At 47.4% G+C, this 18,644-nt stretch overlaps 2 protein-coding genes across 2 annotated transcripts in view; both read left to right on the top strand.

The window, feature by feature from the left end:
* Positions 1-5,355, top strand: part of LOC116986323 (ubiquinol-cytochrome-c reductase complex assembly factor 1) — an 88,436-nt gene extending 83,081 nt beyond the window's left edge. Inside the window, exon 10 of the transcript XR_004415452.1 lies at positions 5,255-5,355. The gene's annotated coding sequence lies outside the window, so the exon portion shown is untranslated. The remainder of the gene's footprint in view (positions 1-5,254) is intronic.
* Positions 5,356-6,806: 1,451 nt separating this feature from the next.
* LOC116986322 (protein FAM83C-like) lies at positions 6,807-18,595 on the top strand. The gene is made up of 4 exons (XM_033041743.1): positions 6,807-7,438; positions 12,992-13,159; positions 15,075-15,199; positions 17,506-18,595. The coding sequence occupies exons 1-4, from the start codon at positions 6,908-6,910 to the stop codon at positions 18,299-18,301; spliced, it is 1,620 nt and encodes a 539-aa protein (XP_032897634.1). The 5' UTR covers positions 6,807-6,907; the 3' UTR covers positions 18,302-18,595.
* Positions 18,596-18,644: the final 49 nt, after the last annotated feature.

The following is an 18,644-nucleotide window of genomic DNA, read 5'->3' as shown; positions in this document are numbered from 1 at the left end:
GAGGACTCTATTCCAGCTTCCTCACCCCTACCATAATCAGTCTGAAGAAAGACACCAAGCCGAAACATCACCTATCCATGTTCTCCAGTGATGCAACCTGACCGGCTGAGTTACTCCAGCACTTTGTTTATTCTCTCCACTTTCTCATCCACTCCTTAACACCAGGGGCAATTCACCTACAACCCCACCGTCTTTAGGATGTGGGAGAAAAACCTCGAGGAAATCCATGCGGTCACAGGAAGAACGTGCAAACTCCATTCACAAACAGCACCTGAGATCAGGATCAAACCCGGGTCTCCAGCGCTGTCCCAGCCTCTCCCTATATCTCCGACCCCTCGAGTCCTGGCAACATCCTCATAAATCATCTCTGCACTCTTTCCACTTTCTAGGTCAGCCAGATTCCAGCGAGTACCAGGGATGTCACAAAGAAAGGGTCACAGCTTGTTCCTCACCCTAGTCTTGGTACAGCTGAACAAAGGAACAAACACAGGCGGCGGGTTTAAAGAAGCTTCTAGCAGCGGATATAAATGTAATTTAAAAGACCCAGGATATCTAGCAGGGCTCCTCATATTTTACAAGCCAAGAACGATTTATATCAACAGAAGCGAAGCGGTAGAATTGCTGCCTTACAGCGCCAGAGACCCGGGTTCGATCCTGACCGCGGATGCTGTCTGTATGGAGTTTGTACGTTCTACCTGTGACCCACGTGGGTTTTCACTGGGTGCTCCGGTTTCCTCCCACACTTCAAAGACGTACAGATAGTGCTGGTGTACGGGGTGACGCTGGTCAGCACGGAATCGGTGGGATGGAGGGCCTGTTTCCACGCTTTATCTCTAAAGTCTAAAGACCAAGACACTACAATGAAGCTAGAAAGAATGACGTCAAGAAAAATTCAGGCAGCATCCCTGGAGAACATGGTTAGATTATATTTCAGGTCGGGGTCCTTCTTCAGACCAGATTCATGCTGTAACTTTCGTCTATGTCTATGTTTTCCAACTTTCGAAAAAATATCTTCATTATTCTCCAGTGCTATCCATTGGAGTTTACCTCATTGGCAACCCTCAGACAATCTTTAATCGGACTACACTGGACTTTATCTAGCACTAAACGTTATACCGTTTATCCTGTATCTGTACACTGTGGACGGCACGATTGTAATCATTTATAGTCTTTCCATTGACTGGTTAGTACACAACACAAAGCTTTTCCCTGTACCTTGGTACACGTGACAATAAACTAAACAAGACAAGCCTGGATATCGTGGATGTGGAAAGGATGTATCCACTAGTGGATGAGTCTAAGACCACAGTCCTTAGCCTCATAATAAAAGGACGTACCTTTAGAAAGGAGATAAGGAGGAATTTTTTGTGGAATTCATTGTCACAGGCGGTGGTGGAGGTTAAGTCATTGGGTATTTTTAAGGCGGAGATTGACAGGTTCTTAATTAATAAAGGTGTCAAAAGTTATGGGTGGAAGGCAGGAGAACGGGGTTAACAGTGAAAGATAGATCAGTCATGATCTCGAATGGCAGAGCACACTTGATGGGCCGATTGGCCTAATTCTGCTCCTGTGCCTTATGAAAATATCAAACTTGTGCGGGTTGGTAGGTTAACTGGTGTGTTTGCTGTAGAACTTAGTTTAGAGATACTGCGCGGAAACAGGCCCTTTGGCCCACTGTGTATGCGATGACCAGCAATCACCCCGTACACCAAAACTATCCCACACACTTAGGGACCATTTTTACAACTTACCGAAGCCAATTAACCTACAAACCTTTACGTCTTTGGAATGAAAGTAGGAGAAAGTAGCAACTCCGTACAGACAGCACCTGTAGTCAGGATCGTACCCGGGTCTCTGCCGCTGCGCCACCGTGCAACAGGCTTCACCAAGTACGGTGTTGGCTTTCTAACCAAACGGGACTTGCCGAGCCAATGAGACATATGACATGAGCAAGGATGTTCCCTGGACAGTAGCTTTAAAACAGAGAAATGTCCAGGATAATATTGTGCCTGTTCACTGATGTACTATACTGTTTCTGACAGAAGAAGGCGCTAGTGAGCCTCCTTCAACCCGAAGCTGCTGTTTGAGGCGTGAACAGACCAACATATCAAAAACAAAATGGTTTGGGCACATTGTACTTCCAGGAATTGGTTAACTCCTGGCTGGTTTAAAAGGAGCTCAGAACCTGAGGCGAGCACAAGCGAAATGCTCAGTAAAATTTTGAAAAGCAAAATACTTGCCAGTAACAATGCTTCTGAATAGAGAAGAAGGATTCCGGTCTCATAGTTTAATAGAACATAGAACAGTACAGTGTATGAAGGAACTGCAGATGCTGGTTTAAACCGAAGATAGACACAAAAAGCGGGAGTAAGTCAGCGGGTCAGACAGCATCTCTGGAGGAAAGTAATAGGTGACTTTTCGGGTCGAGACCCTTCTTCAGACGTTCACACAGACACATCAACCGAGGTCAGGATCGAGCCCAGGTCTCTGGCGCTGTGAGGTAGCAGCTCTACTAAATGCGTCACTGTGCCATCCTAATATCTGCTTGTTGCCAGATAAAGGGGTGGCACAGTGGCACAGTGACACAGCCATCAAAACCCTCTAGATTTAGATCGCACTGCAATGAATGCATTACTTGGTCAGCTGCACAGCGAGTATAGTCGCTGTCTCACGGCGCCAGAGACCCCGGTTCCATCCTGACCTCAACTCCTGTCTGTGGAGTTTGCACGTTGTGGTGGAGTGGCGGAGACGGGACCCAGGGAGCAGAAGGAAACCACTGAGGTTTGTCGCACGTGAATCTCGGCCAAAGTGGTATCAGGTGAATGTAGACAAAAGGAACTGCATTTGCTGGTTTATAGGTTTACGAGAACAATACCAGGGATGATTGGGTTATCGTATGATGAGCATTTGACTGCACTGGGCCTGTGCTTGCTGGAGTTTAGAAGGATCTCATTGCAACATACCGAATAGTGAAAGGCCTGGATAGAGTGGATGTGGAGAGGATGTTTCTCCTAGTGGGAGAGTCTAGGATCAGAGGCCACAGCCTCAGAATAAAAGGAGGTACTTTTAGAAAGGGGATGAGGTGGACCTTCTACAGTCAGAGGGTGGTGAATCTGTGGAATTCATTGTCACAGAAGGCTGTGGATCTTTTTAAGGTGGCGATGAGAAATTCCCGATTAGTCAGGGGTTGGGGGGATAGGCAGGAGAATGGGATTGAGATGGAAAGATAGATCAGCCATGATTTGAATGAATGGCAGAGTAGATTTGATGGGCTAGATTGCCTAATTTTGCTCCCATAACATAGGAACATTAAAAAAAAGACACACCGTGTATTTTGTGCATCTTCTCTCCATATCTCACACTTTTTTGTCTTTTCTTCTCTGGCCTTTATCCAACTATATATGATGTTGGTGTGACCGGTGTTGTGTTCAGGTTTGGTCACCATGTTATAGGAAAGATGTTGTTAAGCTGGAAAGGGGGCTGAGAAGATTTACAAGGATGTTGCCAGGACTGGAAGGTCTGAGCTATAGGGAGAGGTTTAGCAGGCAAAGGGCTTTATTACATTGAGCGCAGGAGGATGAGCTCTTACAAGGTGTACAAAATCATGACAGGAATAGATTGGGTAGTCTTTTGCCCAGAGTAGGGGAATTGAGAACCAGATGTCATAGGTTTAAGCTGAGAGGGGAAAGATTTAATAGTAAACTGAAGGGTAACATTTTTACACAAAGGGTGGTGGGTGTATGGAATGAGCTGCTGGAGGAGATAGCTGAGGCATGTACTATCACAATGTTTAAGAAACATTTGGACACGTACATGGATAGGATGGGTTTAGAGTGATATGGGTCAAACGCAGGCATGTGGGACCAGGGGAGATGAGGCATGGTGGTCGGCATGAGCAAGTTGGGCCAAAGGGCCTATTTCCATGCTGTATGACTCTAAGACTCTCTGGAACTCTGTCTGAAATTAACATCACCCACCCCCCCCTCATCTGCATCTACCTATCACTCGCCAGGCTTTGTCTCATCTCCTCCTCTCTTCCAGCTTTCTCTCGCACTACTAAATCAGTCTGAAGAAGGTTCCCAACCGGAAATATCATCTATCCATGTTCTCCACAGATGCTGCCTGACCCCGTTGAGTTACTCCAGCAATTTGTGTCTTTTTTTGGTATCAGATGAGCAAGGTGTCCTGATCAACAGGAAAATCTAGGTCACATAGCCCATCACACAGACTCCACAACATTGACTCCATCTACACTTCACACTGCCTCAGAAAATCAATCAACATAATCAAAGACTTGTCCCACCCCCGGTCATTCCTTCCTCACCCTAATCAAGGGATATGTGGAAAAAGCAGGAACGGGGTACTGATTTTGGATGATCAGCCGTGATCATATTGAATGGCGATGCTGGATCGAAGGGCCGAATGGCCTACTCCTGCACCTATTGTCTATGTTTCTATGTTCCCATCCAGCAAAAGGTACAGAAGTTTGAAAGCAGGTCCAAGTTTGGACCTTGTCTATGGAACTGTTGCGCTACAGTGCTGTATCTTCCTCTTTGCTTTATCTATTAGACACTAGACAATAGGTGCAGGAGTAGGCCATTCGGCCCTTCGAGCCAGCACCACCATTCAATGTGATCATGGCTGATCATCCACTATTTACTTGAATTGGACTTGACTGTATTAATGTATGGTATATCTGTTCTGTGTAGGAAGTGTCTGCAGATGCTGGTTTATGTTGAAGATAGACACAAAGTGCTGGAGTAACTCAGCAGCTCAGGTAGCATCGCTGGAGAAAAAGGATAGGTGACATTTCAGGTACGACCCAAAACAAAACCCATCCTTATTCTCCAGAGATGCTGCCTGACCCGCTGAGTTACTCCAGCACTTTGTACATACCGGTTCAGTTTGGATAGCATTCAAAACAAAACTTTTCACTTTACGTTGGTACTTGTGACAAGAATAAATCTAACCTTTATTTTCTACAAGGACACTCAAGGCCGTGAAAAAGCACAGCAGAAGGTAACAAGTTAATTTGGAATTGGCATTGAAACCATGAGACAGACGTATGAATGATTATGGGTGGGGATGGAAGGGCAGAATTGGTTCTAGTTTGTTTCTGTTGCTATAGACCTATTAAATTGTAATATTGACACAATCCACAAACGACAGGAGAAGAAAGAAGCTGAACTGTGTATTGTAGACTTAACTGCAGACATTGCATAGTCGTAAGGTCATGTAATAGGAGTAGAATTAGGCCATTCGGCCCATCAAGACTACTCCGCCATTCAATCATGGCTGATCTATCTCTCCCTCCTAACCCCATTCTTCTGCCTTCACCCCACAACCTCTGTCACCTGATGTTGGTTGGATATCAGGCGTGGGTCTGGCTGACATAGAATCCAATAATATAGGGACATGTGGTGATCTACAACACACTCTTTGACCCAGTGCCAGGTATGGATAGATATAAGGAACTGCAGATGCCGGAATCTTGAGAAAAAAACAAAGTGCTGGAGGAACTCGGTGGGTCAGGCAGCATCTGTGGAGAACATGGTGACGTTACTGGCCGGGACCCTTTTCATTCGGTTGGAAGGAATGACCGGCGGGCCGTGGCCCATAGAGGGAGCTGCCGTGTTGGCCCCTGCCAGAGGGGATGATGGATGGAGACTGTAACGCCGCTCCAGAACGCTGAGTGGACTACAAGGCCCTTCGGCACACAAGTCCGCGCCGACCAGCGATCCCCGTACTATAGCGCTGTCCTACATACTAGGGACAATTTACAATTTTTACCTAAGACAATTAACCTAAAAACCTGCACGTCCTTTGGAGTGTGGGAGGAAACCGGAGCACCCGGAGAAATCCCATGCAGTCACAGGGAGAACATGCAAACTCCGTATAGACAGCACAGGAAGTCAGGATTTAACCAGGTCTCTGGTGCTGGGAGGCAGCAACTCTAACACTGCACCATCTTGCTACGTAGTGGTGTAATAATACTGTGTTATAGAAACTCAGCGGGTCAGGCAGCATCTCCGGAGAAGATTGATACTATTATTGTACTCCACTATTGTACCATGGTTTCCTCCCACACTCCAAAGATCTGCAGGTTTGTAGGTTAATTGTTTTCAGTAAGTTGGAAAAATAGTTGTGGGATAGTGCTAGTATACGGGATGATCACTCGTCGGTGCGGACTCGGTGGGCCGAAGGGCGTTTTCCACGCTGCATCTATAAAGTCTAAAGTCCAACAAAAAGTTTTTCACTGTACCTCAGTACACTTAGTTTAGTTTAGAGTAGTGTCTAAAGTTCATAAATTCTAGGAGCAGAATTTTAGGCCACTCGGCCCATCAAGTCTACTCTGCCATTCAATCATGGCTGATTTATCTTTCCCTCCCAACGCCATTCTCTTGTCTTTTCCCGGTAATCCCTGACAACCTGCCTAATCAAAATTCTGTCAATCTGCGCCTTAAAAATACCTAATGACTTGGCATTGCATTCCACAGATTCACCACCCTCTGACCAAAGAAATTCCCCCTCATCCTTTCTAAAGGTACATCCTTTTATTCTGAGGCTGTGGCCTTTGATGCTGTGTACTCTCGCACGTGGAAACATCCTCTCCACATCCATAACCCCCGTCACTCTAAACTACACTAAAGTTTGGCACCCGGAGCTGGAGCTATAGAGGAGATAGCAGTGTAACGGAGCTGTGCTCATGATATAATCGTGTGACAGGTGTAGGTGGAGCTGGGTCAGGTGTCACTGCTGGAAGTGGGAGTTGCTAGCGCTTCTAGTGAAGCCGCTCAGACAGGTGAGACTGAGGCAGTTTACCTGTGGGACCTGAGCTGAGCTCTGAAGCATTTGGAGAGGAGCTGGGGATTGCAGGGAGCTCCTGTTCTCCTCTGAAGAAAGCAGGATGTACAGCAATGGCCATCACGACGCCGCCTTGCCACAAAAGCCCCTGTCCCGCAAACCTCTGGGCAAACTGTGTCAGAGGGTGGAGGAACTGAAGAGTCCGTGGCGGCAGAGCTCCGCGCTGGAGCTCAGTCACAGCGAAGCGGCCAGGCTGGCCACCGACGCGCTCCTGGAGTCCGGCATCCCCGGTTACCAGCGGGTTCTGGCTGAGGAGAGGGAGCTGGGCTTCTTGTCCGAGCTGGAGTTGGACTACATCAGCCGCAGCGGAGCGGCCAGGCTGCCCGGCTCCACGGCAGAGCTCCGCGACAGGGGCAGCCGCTGCAGCTTCGCAGAGGGGGACGCGCTGTCCGAGCTGACCTCGGCCACTTACTTCCCGATTCAGACCGACTCGGAGGCCCCTCTGCTCGACCTGGGCTGGAGCCAACCACAGAGGGCCGTGGGCCTGCCCTCAGAGTCGCAGATCATCTTCCAGAGAGACAAATGCCACAGCATCAAGGACACTGTCCGGCAACTACTTAGCAACGCCAAGACGGTAAGAGCTTTGATGCTAGACCGCATGTTGTGTGTGTCCATCTTTGCAGCATTGAGTTCAGTTTTGGGCACTATGTTACAGGAAAATCCATTTCGTGCATCTTCTCTCCTTATCTCACACTTTTTGTCTTTTCATTTCTGGCCTTTGTCCAACCATATGAGTCTGGAACAGGTGTCTCGACCTGAAATGTCGCCAATTCCTTCTCTCCAGAGATGCTCCCTGAGGGACTACAGCATTTTGTGTCTATCTTCCATATAAGATGGTGGGGCCAGTGTTCAGTTTTGGTCACTATGGAAAGATGTTGCCAAGCTGGAAAGGGTGCGGAGAAGATTTACCAGGATGTTGCCCGGACTCGAGGGCCTGGGCTACAGCGAGAGGTTGGGGCAGGCTAGGACTTTATTCCTTACAGCGCAGGAGGATGAGGCTGATCTTAGAGAGGTGTACAGAATCATGAGGGGAGCAAGTTAACAAGTCCGCAGATAACTCAAATTTCACTGTACCAGTCTGAAGAAGGGCTTCGGCCCGAAACGTTGCCTATTTCCTTTGCTCCATAGATGCTGCTGCACCCGCTGAGTTTCTCCAGCATTTTTGTGTACTTTCACTGTACCTTAGTTGGTTAAGTGACAATAAACACAAACTTGAACACTAAAGTTGGTGGTATTGTAGATAGTGAAGATGGTTGGCAAAAATTGCTGCAGGATCTTGTTCGGTTGGGCAGGTGGCTGAGGAATGGTTGATGGAATTTATTACAGAGGAATGTGAGGTGTTGCATTTTGTGAAGACAAAAACAAAGTCTAACAAGGTCCTGTTGGGCAGGACCTACACATTGAATGGTAGGGCTCTGGGGAGTGTTGTAGAACAGAGGGATCTAGGAATGCAGGTACATAGTTTGTTGAAAGTGGCACAACAGGTAGATAGGGTGTTCAAAAAGGTGTTTGGCACATTGGCCTTCATCAGTCAGAGTATTGAGTATAGAAGTTGGGAGATCATGCTGCAGTTATATAAGACGTTGATGAGACCACATTTAGAGTATTGTGTACAGTTTTGCTCACCATGTTGTAGGAAAGATGGTGCCAAGCTGGAGAGGAGATTTATAAAGATCAACTGAATCAACTAATGATGCAACTAAATCTTTCCCCTCTCGCATTATCCAGGCATGGATGAGTTGGACCATAATGCCTATTTCTGTGCTATATGACAACATGACTGTCAGCTTTGGGATGTGCAAGGTTACTGTTAAATCTGGAGGAATCTCGCATGTTGCTAGGGAGAACATGCAAACTCCACACAGACAGCACTGGGGGAATGAAACTGGTGTCTGGATCTGTGAGACAACAGCTCCCACAGCTGTGACACCATGGCACCAGGGTGTAGTAAAGACCACATGTGAAACCTTTTAGCCCATTTATTGAAAGGCGCTAAGAAGGCATAACCTCATCATAACATCAAGGTTAGATATAAAAGGACACAAAATGCTGGAGCACCTCAACAGGTCAGTCAGCATCTCTGGAGAACATGGATAGGTGACAGGTCCAGGGTTTGAAACAGAGTTCCAATGCGATACTCCACCTATTCATGTTCTCTAGAGATGCTGCCTGACCCGCTGAGTTACTCTAGTACTTTGTGTCTAGAGTAACGTAGCGTTAATATCTTCGGTATTAACCAGCATCTGCAGTTCCTCCCTACACACGGGTAGGTAACGTTTCGGGTCGAGACCCTTCTTCAATCACATCTAAGAGATGGATACAGGTGTTTCTTGCTCAAGACGCTTCCACAGTCTAAATCTAGAGCTCTGGACCCAATAACTCCCTGGGTGCCCCGCACCAGAAAGTCATCTGTAGTTTTGGTGAAGATAGACAGCACAGTGACACAGCGGTAGAGTTGCTGCCTTACAGTGGCAGAGGCCCGGGTTTGATCCTGACTATGGATGTTCTGTACAGAGTTTGTATGTTCTCGCTAGGACTGCGTGGGTTTTCTCTGGGTGCTCGGGTTTCATCCCACATTCCAATGATTGTAGGTTTGTAGGTTAATTAGCTTTGGCAAAAATTGTAAATTGGCCCTAATGTGTAGGATAGAACTAGTGTTCAGGGTGATTGCTGGTCGGCATAGACCCGGTGGGCAGAAGGGCCTGTTTCCGAGCTGTATCTCTAAGGTAAAACTAAACTAAAAATAGACACAAAATGCTGGAGTAAAACTTTAAATTGTCCCTAATGTGTGTAGATTAGTGTTAGTGTGTTGGGATCGCTGGTCGACATGGACTCGGTGGGCCTGTTTCAGTGTTGTTGCTGTAAACAATACCATCTATATATTACTAAAACTCTCATCTTGACCACTTCCTGTCTGCGTTGTAATTAAATTTGCGCAAAAACAATCCCCCATAACGCTACGATTTTTCACCACCTTACCATTCTCCTCTGCAGCAAGTCAAATGTTTTGTTCCGATCGGTGAAATAGTACAAAAGTTATGGTTTTGAAGGTTCCCCCTCCCCCAAACCCCCTCCCCAACAGCCCCACCCCCCCACCCTCCCCCCCACATCCCCTTCCCCCACAAACCCCCTAACCCACCTCTCCCCCCCCATCCCCCCTCCCCCACATCCCCCGTCCCCCACACACCCATCCCACACACACCCCCTACCCCACAAACCCCCCTCACCCACCCCATCCCCCACACACCCCATCCCCCACACACCCCATCCCTCACAACCCCCTCCCCCACACACCCCTCCCACACACACCCATCCCACACACACACCCTACCCCACAAACCCCCCTCACCCACCCCTCCCCCACATCCCCCCAAACACCCCCCACCACCACACCCCCCTTCCCCACAACCCTCCCCACAGTGGTGGTGCATTGCTTTGGGGGAACGTGTTGCGTTAGGGGAACAGGTGAGTGGTGGAATATTGCGTTGGGGAATGGGTTGCGTTGGGGAGGACCAGGCCTCCCGTGTGACTGGGACCCAACGGGTCCCACTTAGTCGAGTTGTTTGTTAAAGATAGATACAAAGTACTGGAGAAACAAAGTGGATCAGGCAGCATCTCTGGAGAATAAGGATGGGTGACGTTTTGGGTCAGGACCCTTCTTCAGACCTGAACCGAAATGTCAGAATGTCAGGGAGTCAGGCTGCATCTCTGGAGAAAAGGAATAGAGAGACCCTTCTTCAGACTGAGAGTCGGGGAGAGGGAAACTAGTGGTATGAAAAGGGACATAACAAAATATTTTGGTGAAGCTTATTTTCACTGTTCTTTATTAGTAGGTACATTCCACATCACAACAACAGACCTTTGACAAACTGAGTTACAAATTCTGGGCATGATTTGCATTGTAGATCAACTATTTCAGAAATTCAGCTTAGTGGAAACTCCTCATTATACAGATGTTGACAATGGCATGTGACATACTGTATTCAAAAATGTCTCCTACTACGTATTTGTCTTTGAATAGTTTTGGCTATGAGATTATGTAAGTCCGGGCAGTTTATGCAAAGAGATGAATTTCTCAGTACTTGCTTTAATATTTGTAGATTGCAATAACAATTTGTTCACCATTGTTCTTCCTACTTTAACCGAGGGATAGACCAGAGGTATTAACATACAATGGTTGAATTAAACAACTACAGATGCTCGTTTATGCCAACGATAGACACAAAGTGCTGGAGTAACTCAGGGGGTCAGGCAGCATCTCTGGAGAAAAAGAATGAGTGACGTTTCGGTTTGGGTCTGAAGAAGGTTCCTGACCCAAAACGCCACCCATCCTTTTTCTGCCGAGATGCTGCCTGACCCGCTGTGTTACTCCAGCACTTTGTGTCTATCTTTAACAAACAATGGTATAGTCTAGTTTAGAGCTACAGCACGGAAACAGGCCCACCGAGCCCACGCCGACCAGCGGTCCCCGCACACTAACACTATTCTACACTCATTAGGGGCAATTTAAAGTTTTACAGAAGCCAATTAACGTACAAACCTGCACGACTTCAGAGTGTGGAAGGAAACTGGAGCACCCGGAGAAAACCCACGCAGACATAGGGGGAACGTACAAACGCCGTACACACAGCACCCATAGTTGGGTCTCTGGCGCTTTAAAGCTGCGCCACCGTGCTGCCCTGTTGGTTTGTACAAAGGGCCGGATCCTGACAAGTTCTGAAGACTGTGGTGGAAGGGCCCCTAAGCAATGGGACAACATTTGCCAGTGGTGCATCTGATAGAGCTGCTGCCTCACAGTGCCAGAGACCCGGGTTCGATCCTGACTGTGGGTGCTATATGTGTAGAGTTTGCACGTTCTCCCTGTGACCGTGTGGGTTTCCTCTGGGTGCTCTGTTTTCCTCCCACATCCCAAAGACGTGCGGGTTTGTAGGTTAATTGACCCTCTGTAAATTGCCCCGAATGGATTTGTGGGTTTGTCAAAGACTTGAGGGCATAGTTTTAGGGCGAGAGGGGGAAAGTTTAGGGAGATGTGTGGTGCAGGTTTTGGATAGGCAGGTTTGGATAACTTGACATTGTGTTTGGCATGAAAATTGTGGGCTGAAGGGCCTGTTCTTGTGCTGTACTGTTCTATGTTCGATGACCAGACCAACAGTCCCACTAACTTATAGAACTAGATAGAAACCTTTGAGGCCTTTATTAAAAAATTTGTCAAAAGTGCTGGAGTAACTCAGCGGGTCAGGCAGCATCTCTGGAGGATAAGTAGAGGTGACATTTTGGTCAGGACCATTCTTCAGACTGATTGTAGTGGGGAGGGGGGGAGAAGGAAGCTGGGAAAGGAGAGAGGCAGGGCAAAGCCTGGCAGATAATAGGTGTTCAAAAGGGAACTGCAGATGCTGGAATATCGAAGGTACACAAAATTGCTGGGGAAACTCAGCGGGTGCAGCAGCATCTATGGAGCGAAGGAAATAGGCGACGTTTCGGGTCTGAAGAAGGGTTTCGGCCCGAAACGTCGCCTATTTCCTTCGCTCCATAGATGCTGCTGCACCCGCTGAGTTTCCCCAGCAATTTTGTGTACCCTGGCAGATAATAGGTGGATACAGGCGTGTGTGTTGTTTGATAGACAGATGATTGGAACATAGGCCAGAGATAAGAGCAGAAGTTGTTTGAAGAGTTGCGAATTGCGAAGCGAGAGGAGGGAATGTATGAGGAGGGGGAAATAGGTGGCAGTCCACGTGGGGGTGTTGGACACAATGGAAAAGGTTCTTTTACTTTAAGAAATAACATTTTTTACAGGAGAAACAGAATATGTAAAAATAGAATGATGTTTGGGTAGAGTTGCAACCTTACTGAGACCTGGGGTTTATCCTGACGACGGGTGCTGTCTGTTCAGACTTTGTACATTCTCCATGTAACAGCGTGGGTTTTCTCCAGGTGCTCCGATTTCCTCCCATATGCCAGACATACAGGTTTACGGGCCAATTGGCTTGTAATTTGTCCCTGATGTATAGGATGGAGCCAGTGTGATTGCTGCTCGGTGCGGACCAGGTGGACCGAGGGGCCTGTTTCCACGCTGCATCTCTAAAGTCTAAAGTTTCATCTTTCCTTTCATCGTATCTTCCCTCCGCAGCTCATCGCGATTGTGATGGACCTGTTCACTGACGTAGACATTCTCTGTGATCTGCTGGAGGCTTCGAATAAACGAGGAGTCTCGGTCTACCTGTTACTGGACGAGTCTAACCTGGAGCATTTTATATCAATGTGTGATCAACTCGACATCCGGAAGGATCATGTCGCTGTAAGTCATTCTCATCAGTTGCTTCATGGGGAAGAGCTGGAGGCGAGAAAAGACCAGAACCTTTCTTCCCCCCCACCCCCCCCCCCCCTCCCCCACCCGCTACTTTCAGTCTGAAGAAGAGTCTTGACCCAGCATCTGCAATCCTTTGTCCCTACTATGTACGCACCAAATGTTTCTTGAGCTGCCGCAACTACCTCCTCCCACAGCTCGTTATCTATACCTTCCACCCTTTGTGTAATATAAAAAGTGTTGCCTCATATTTTGCTTGAACAGCTTTCAATCCAGCAGTAAGACCATTGATTTCTCTAATTTTAAGTAACCCCTGCATACCCTCTCTCCCCCAGTTCCCCACCCATCACCCTACTAGTTCCACTGTTCGCATCCCTCTATTCCTTTGTTATCACCTCTGCCCCGGGCATTAATCGGCCATTATGGGCTTCACCCTTCCTTGGTCATCTGTTGCCGGCCCTGATTTGGTCTGGCCTTTTTCTACCTCCAGTTCCCTCTCCCCCACTCTACCGTCAGTCTGAAGAAAGGTTCTGACCCGAAAAGCCACTCATCCAGAGATGATGCCTGACCCACTGAGATACTTCAACACTCTGTGTCTATCTTTGGTATAAACCAGCATCTGCAGTTCCTTCCTACACAAAAAAGTTGTCCTTCGGGTTCCTATTAAATCTTTCCCTCCCCACCTTAAACCTATGTCCTCTGAGAACCAATGCCTCCCCACCGCTATTTACAACCGGCATTAACCGCTCAGCATTGCAGTGGGTTCCATAGTTCCATCATGTAGTGAGCAAACTTTAAATGCCCCGACTTTAACATTGATGCTTATGGATCTTGCACCAGGCATTTAATTCCCCACTGGCAGAAAAAAACAGTTTAATTTAGTTTTTTATTGTCACGTTTATCAAGGTACAGCGAAAAGCTTTTTTGTTGTGTGCAATCCAGTCAGTGGAAAGACTACATGATCACATCAAGCCGTCCACAGTGTACAGATACAGGATAAAGGGAATAACATTTAGTGCAAGATAGTCCATAAACGTTCGATTGAAGATGGTATGAGGGTCTCCAAAGAGGTAAATGGTAGCTCAGGACCACTCTCTAGATGGTGATAGGACATTTCAGTTGCCTGATAACAACTTCAGTGATTGGACATTTCAATTGCCTACAGCAAACACCAGTTTGCACAAATGCTCCAACTCAAGTACAATCCTTTTTAAGGTGTGTTGCTCAGAAGTACTGACGGGCATTTAATTATTTTGCATAGCAAGTTGCTGTTGTACACCATGACCAGGAATTTTACAAAACCATCCCTCGTTACTTCCTAGTTTGCATATGTTGTAAAACTGGCAGCTGGTGTCGGTAGCTGGGATACTGGCGGTGTTAAATGGCCCTATAGGCATGTTTCTTTGCATTTCTGACAAATTTGTTTGCATATGTATGACTGTGACCTATCAGTAGAGCCAGGATTTTGCCATAAATGCCATGTGCCTTTTCATGCCTTATTTGATGATTTCACCAGGATAATGCCCCACGTCCCTCCACCCTCCCACAATCGGCCTGAAGAAGGGTCCCAACCTAAAACGTCATAATCCATGTTCTCCACGGATGCTGCCTGACCTGCTGAGTTACTCCAGCACTTTGTGTTGGTGTTTTTTTGTAAACCAGCATCTGCAGGTCCTAGTTTCTCCATTCTTCTCGACGTGAATGATTGGCATTAATGGAGCACGTGAGTCTTTTGACTGGGACAGTGGGTGCTTCTGAACCCTTTCAGCAAAGAATAATCCCATTCACTACCCCTCCATTATGCCAAATCCATTCCCATTGTAATGTACTGAATATTGCTGCCGCAGTAATCTCTCTGCTCAGAGCCCAGGTAAACATGCTATGTGTTTCTTCTTCACCTTTCCAGAACATGCGGATTCGAAGTGTGATGGGAGACACCTACTGCACCAAGTCTGGGATGAAATTCAATGGGCAGGTCCTGGAAAAGTTCATGATCATTGATCTGGAGCAAGTATTGGCTGGTTCATACAGGTAAATATTGAGAGTAATTTACATTCAATGCTTCAATTGTCAACAGAGTCAGGAGGGAGTCACTTATTATCGTCATTGCTAATGACAACAATGGTTTAGGGCGTCACGGTGGTGCAATAGTAAAGCTGCTGCCTTACAGCGCCAGAGACCCAGGTTCGATCCTGACTATGGGTGTTGTCTGTACATTCCCCCTATGACCGCCTTGGTTTGCTCCTGGTGCTCCGGTTTCCTCCCACGCTCCAAAGAAGTACAGGTTTGTAGGGTAATCGGCTTTGGTAAAATTGTCCCTAGTGTGTAGGATAGTGTTAGTGTACGGAGTGATCGCTGGTTGGCGTGGACTTGGTGGGCCGAAGGGCCTGTTTCTGCACTGTATCTCTAAAAGTCTAAAGGTTCAATCAATGGTTCAATGGTGCTTTAATGTTGCATGTGCACGGCACGGTGAAATTGTTTTTGCATGGATCACACACGCACAAGTCGCCATATTTTGGCGCCGTGCCATTCACAATAGTCCAAAGTCCGATCCACATGCTCCATGTACTGGAACGGCTCTTGATCCAGGCAAATCCCAGGCTGCTGCAGGGCCTCCTCCATCGCCCTCAACCAGCTCGCCCCGTAGACTCTAGGGCAGGTAGAGTCCGAGGGCTCTACAGGGTGGCACAGATGGCACCTTTACTGGCAGGTACATTCTTACCTGCAACACTGTAACAGGTCTGTGAACACAGAATTCCATGGATAATATGCGGAACAACACTTGGATTGAAGTTAAATAATAAAATTAAGGCCCTAGATTCCTGCAGCCTGGGTAAAAGACTGTGCATTTATGTCCACCCTTTCAGGCCTGTTCAGCCATTTTATTCGCTCTCTGTTGCTCCACACTATCAATGAATAATGAACCATCGAGCCATTTTACATTTCCACAATTTCACTTGATCTCCGGCTGCAATAGTTGTAGCAGGCTGGTGACATAGACATTTCATGCTTTATTTCAGTTTGTAACCAAATTAAGTTTTTAGATTTTTTTGTTTTTGTTTTAGAGATACAGCATGGAACCAGCCCTGTCGGCCCACTGATTCCACGCCGACCAACAATCACCCGTTCACACTAGTTCCATGTTATTGCAAAACAAAACTAAAGCCCAAAGTCACTTGTGCAACCAAGACAGTCTGTAGTTTAGTTCAAATTTCAAACACAATTTAGTCTATTGTCATGTGTACCGAGGTACAGTGAAAAGCTTTTTGTTGCATGCCACCCAGTCAACAGAAAGACTACACATGGCAGGTACATGGATAGGAAAGGTTTAGAAGGATATGGGCCAAATGCGGGCAGGTGGGACTAGTGTAGATGGGGTGCATCTTGGTTGGCATGGGTAAGTTGGGCCGATGGGCCTGTTTCCATGCTGTATGACGATGACCCACAACGTTGTCTGTCCATTCCCTCCACAGATGCTGCCTGACCAGGAGTTACTCCAGCACTTTGTGTTTTGTTCATATTTCAGGGGGATTTAGTTTGGTTTTGTTTATTATTATCACATAGACCAAGGTACAGTGAAAAGCTTTTTTGTTGTGTGGTGGCCAGTCAGCGAAATGACCATACAATCGAGCATTCCACCGTGTACAGATACAGGAATCTGGAAGTGTGTGTTTTGACGCTTCTGTACCTCTTGCCTGATGGGAGAGGGGGGAAGAGGGAGTGACCGAGGTGAGACTGGTCCTTGAATATGTTGGTGGCCTTGCCTGTGCTAAAGAGCATGAAGTTGAAGACTAAAAAATAATCCCAGTTATTACAATACTTGGTCAAAAGTAATCTGTTGGGCAGGTAGCATCTGTGGAGAGAGGGGGAGAGGGTGCTAATGTTTTGAAACATGGACTCAACATTGGTAAGGACATTCCCAGCATTCTTATTTCAGACTTACAGCATCTCGAGTGGGTTTTGCTGTTCAATCTCGGTAGAGTTTCAGCCTTACAGCGCCAGAGTCACAGGCTCAATCCTGACTATAGGTGTTGTCTGTGCAGAGTTTGCACGTTCTCCCTGTGACCGCGTGGGTTTTCCCCAGGTGCGCTGGTTTCCTCCCACACTTCAAAGACGTGCAGGTTTGTAGGTTAAATGGTTTCGGTAAAACTGTAAATTGTCCCTCGCGATTAGGATAGTGCTATGGCGTGATCGCTGGTCGGCGCGGACTCAATAGGCCGAAGGAACTGTTTCCGCAATCTAGAGTCCAGAGAATCTCCATCCTGATAACAGTTGGGAAGAAACCATCCCTGAATCTGGAGGCGTGAGCAAACTGATGCCTGTGCTTTCTTTTGCAGCTTCACCTGGCTTTCAGGTCAGGTACATCTCAACTTTGTCATGCTGCTGACCGGGGAGTTAACTCAGGAATTTGACGATGAGTTTCGCTGCCTCTACGCCGAGTCAAAGCCCATTGATCGCTTCTCCTGCGCGGAGGAGGAAGATCTCACGTATTCCACGTCCAAGCTCCGCATCGCCGCGGTTCAGCCGGCGGTGATGGAACGGCTGGCAGATCCCATCCTCTCCAACCCTTCCAGCAGCAGGTCCGGGAGCAGCTCTCTCAGCATCATCCAGACCACCACCCCAGCTGCACAGGTGCTGCGGGAACGCAAGCGTACCAGTCCCAGCGCCCCCAATAACGTGTCCGTAGCAAACCGGAAAATCAAAGAGAATGGCAGATCAGGCATGGACTGGGCAAGTGATCCAATGGTGAGGCCAAGCGCATTGGGTCCCAAACCAAACCATGTGCATTACGTCCGCAATACGAGTCTTCCCAGTCAAACAGCCGCTAACACCCACCACGGCCCTGTCCACACATCCAGAAACAAGTCGGCAAGAGATGATTTGGACGAAACTGGAACATTGACTCCTCCATCGCCATCACTGGCGACAGTGAATCACGGGGACGTACTCCATCACACAGCGGAACTGGGTGACTGCACCAACGACGAACAGAAATCACCACAGGGGTTCACAAGGACAGGAAACCGACTGACCCTCGGACATAGCAAGTTAGAAATGATGATAGAATATAATGATAAAATGAGAGCCAGGAATACATTCAGCCGCTTTCAGCTGGTGAAGCACGATCCTTAAAGGGTGGCTTTGTCTAAGGGGCAAAGGGTTCGAGAGACAATATCCAACAGAGCCATTCGAATGACCTGTAGACTCATCGCCTAAACCGCGGTGGGCAGTGAAGAGCCAGGCTTTGATGGGATTTGGTGCCTGGTAACTGTGCTTTCTGATGGGATTGTGCTCTTCAAAAATACACCGTACAGCTTGCCTTGAGGTGGATCGTAGCCATTAAGATGATCAGAGGTACAGGTGTTGAGTCTTAAGTAAGAAAGAGACCAAACCGAGTATTTATGATTAAACGACCAATGACCAGTGACATCCTTCTTAGGAACAGAGGCATCTTGAATGTATTAATCGGTGCTTT

Source organism: Amblyraja radiata, chromosome 23 (assembly GCF_010909765.2).
Source record: "Amblyraja radiata isolate CabotCenter1 chromosome 23, sAmbRad1.1.pri, whole genome shotgun sequence".
In the NCBI taxonomy this organism is placed as follows: Eukaryota; Metazoa; Chordata; class Chondrichthyes; order Rajiformes; family Rajidae; genus Amblyraja; species Amblyraja radiata.
This window is presented reverse-complemented; position numbering and strand designations above follow the sequence as displayed.

Bases quoted from the DNA above. Each gene is read 5' to 3' on its own strand.
- LOC116986322 (XM_033041743.1), top strand. From the start codon at position 6,908: ATGTACAGCAATGGCCATCACGACGCCGCCTTGCCACAAAAGCCCCTG. The intron at 7,439-12,991 runs GTAAGAGCTTTG...TTCCCTCCGCAG, and splicing joins TACTTAGCAACGCCAAGACG to CTCATCGCGATTGTGATGGA. The intron at 15,200-17,505 runs GTAAATATTGAG...TTTCTTTTGCAG, and splicing joins GTATTGGCTGGTTCATACAG to CTTCACCTGGCTTTCAGGTC.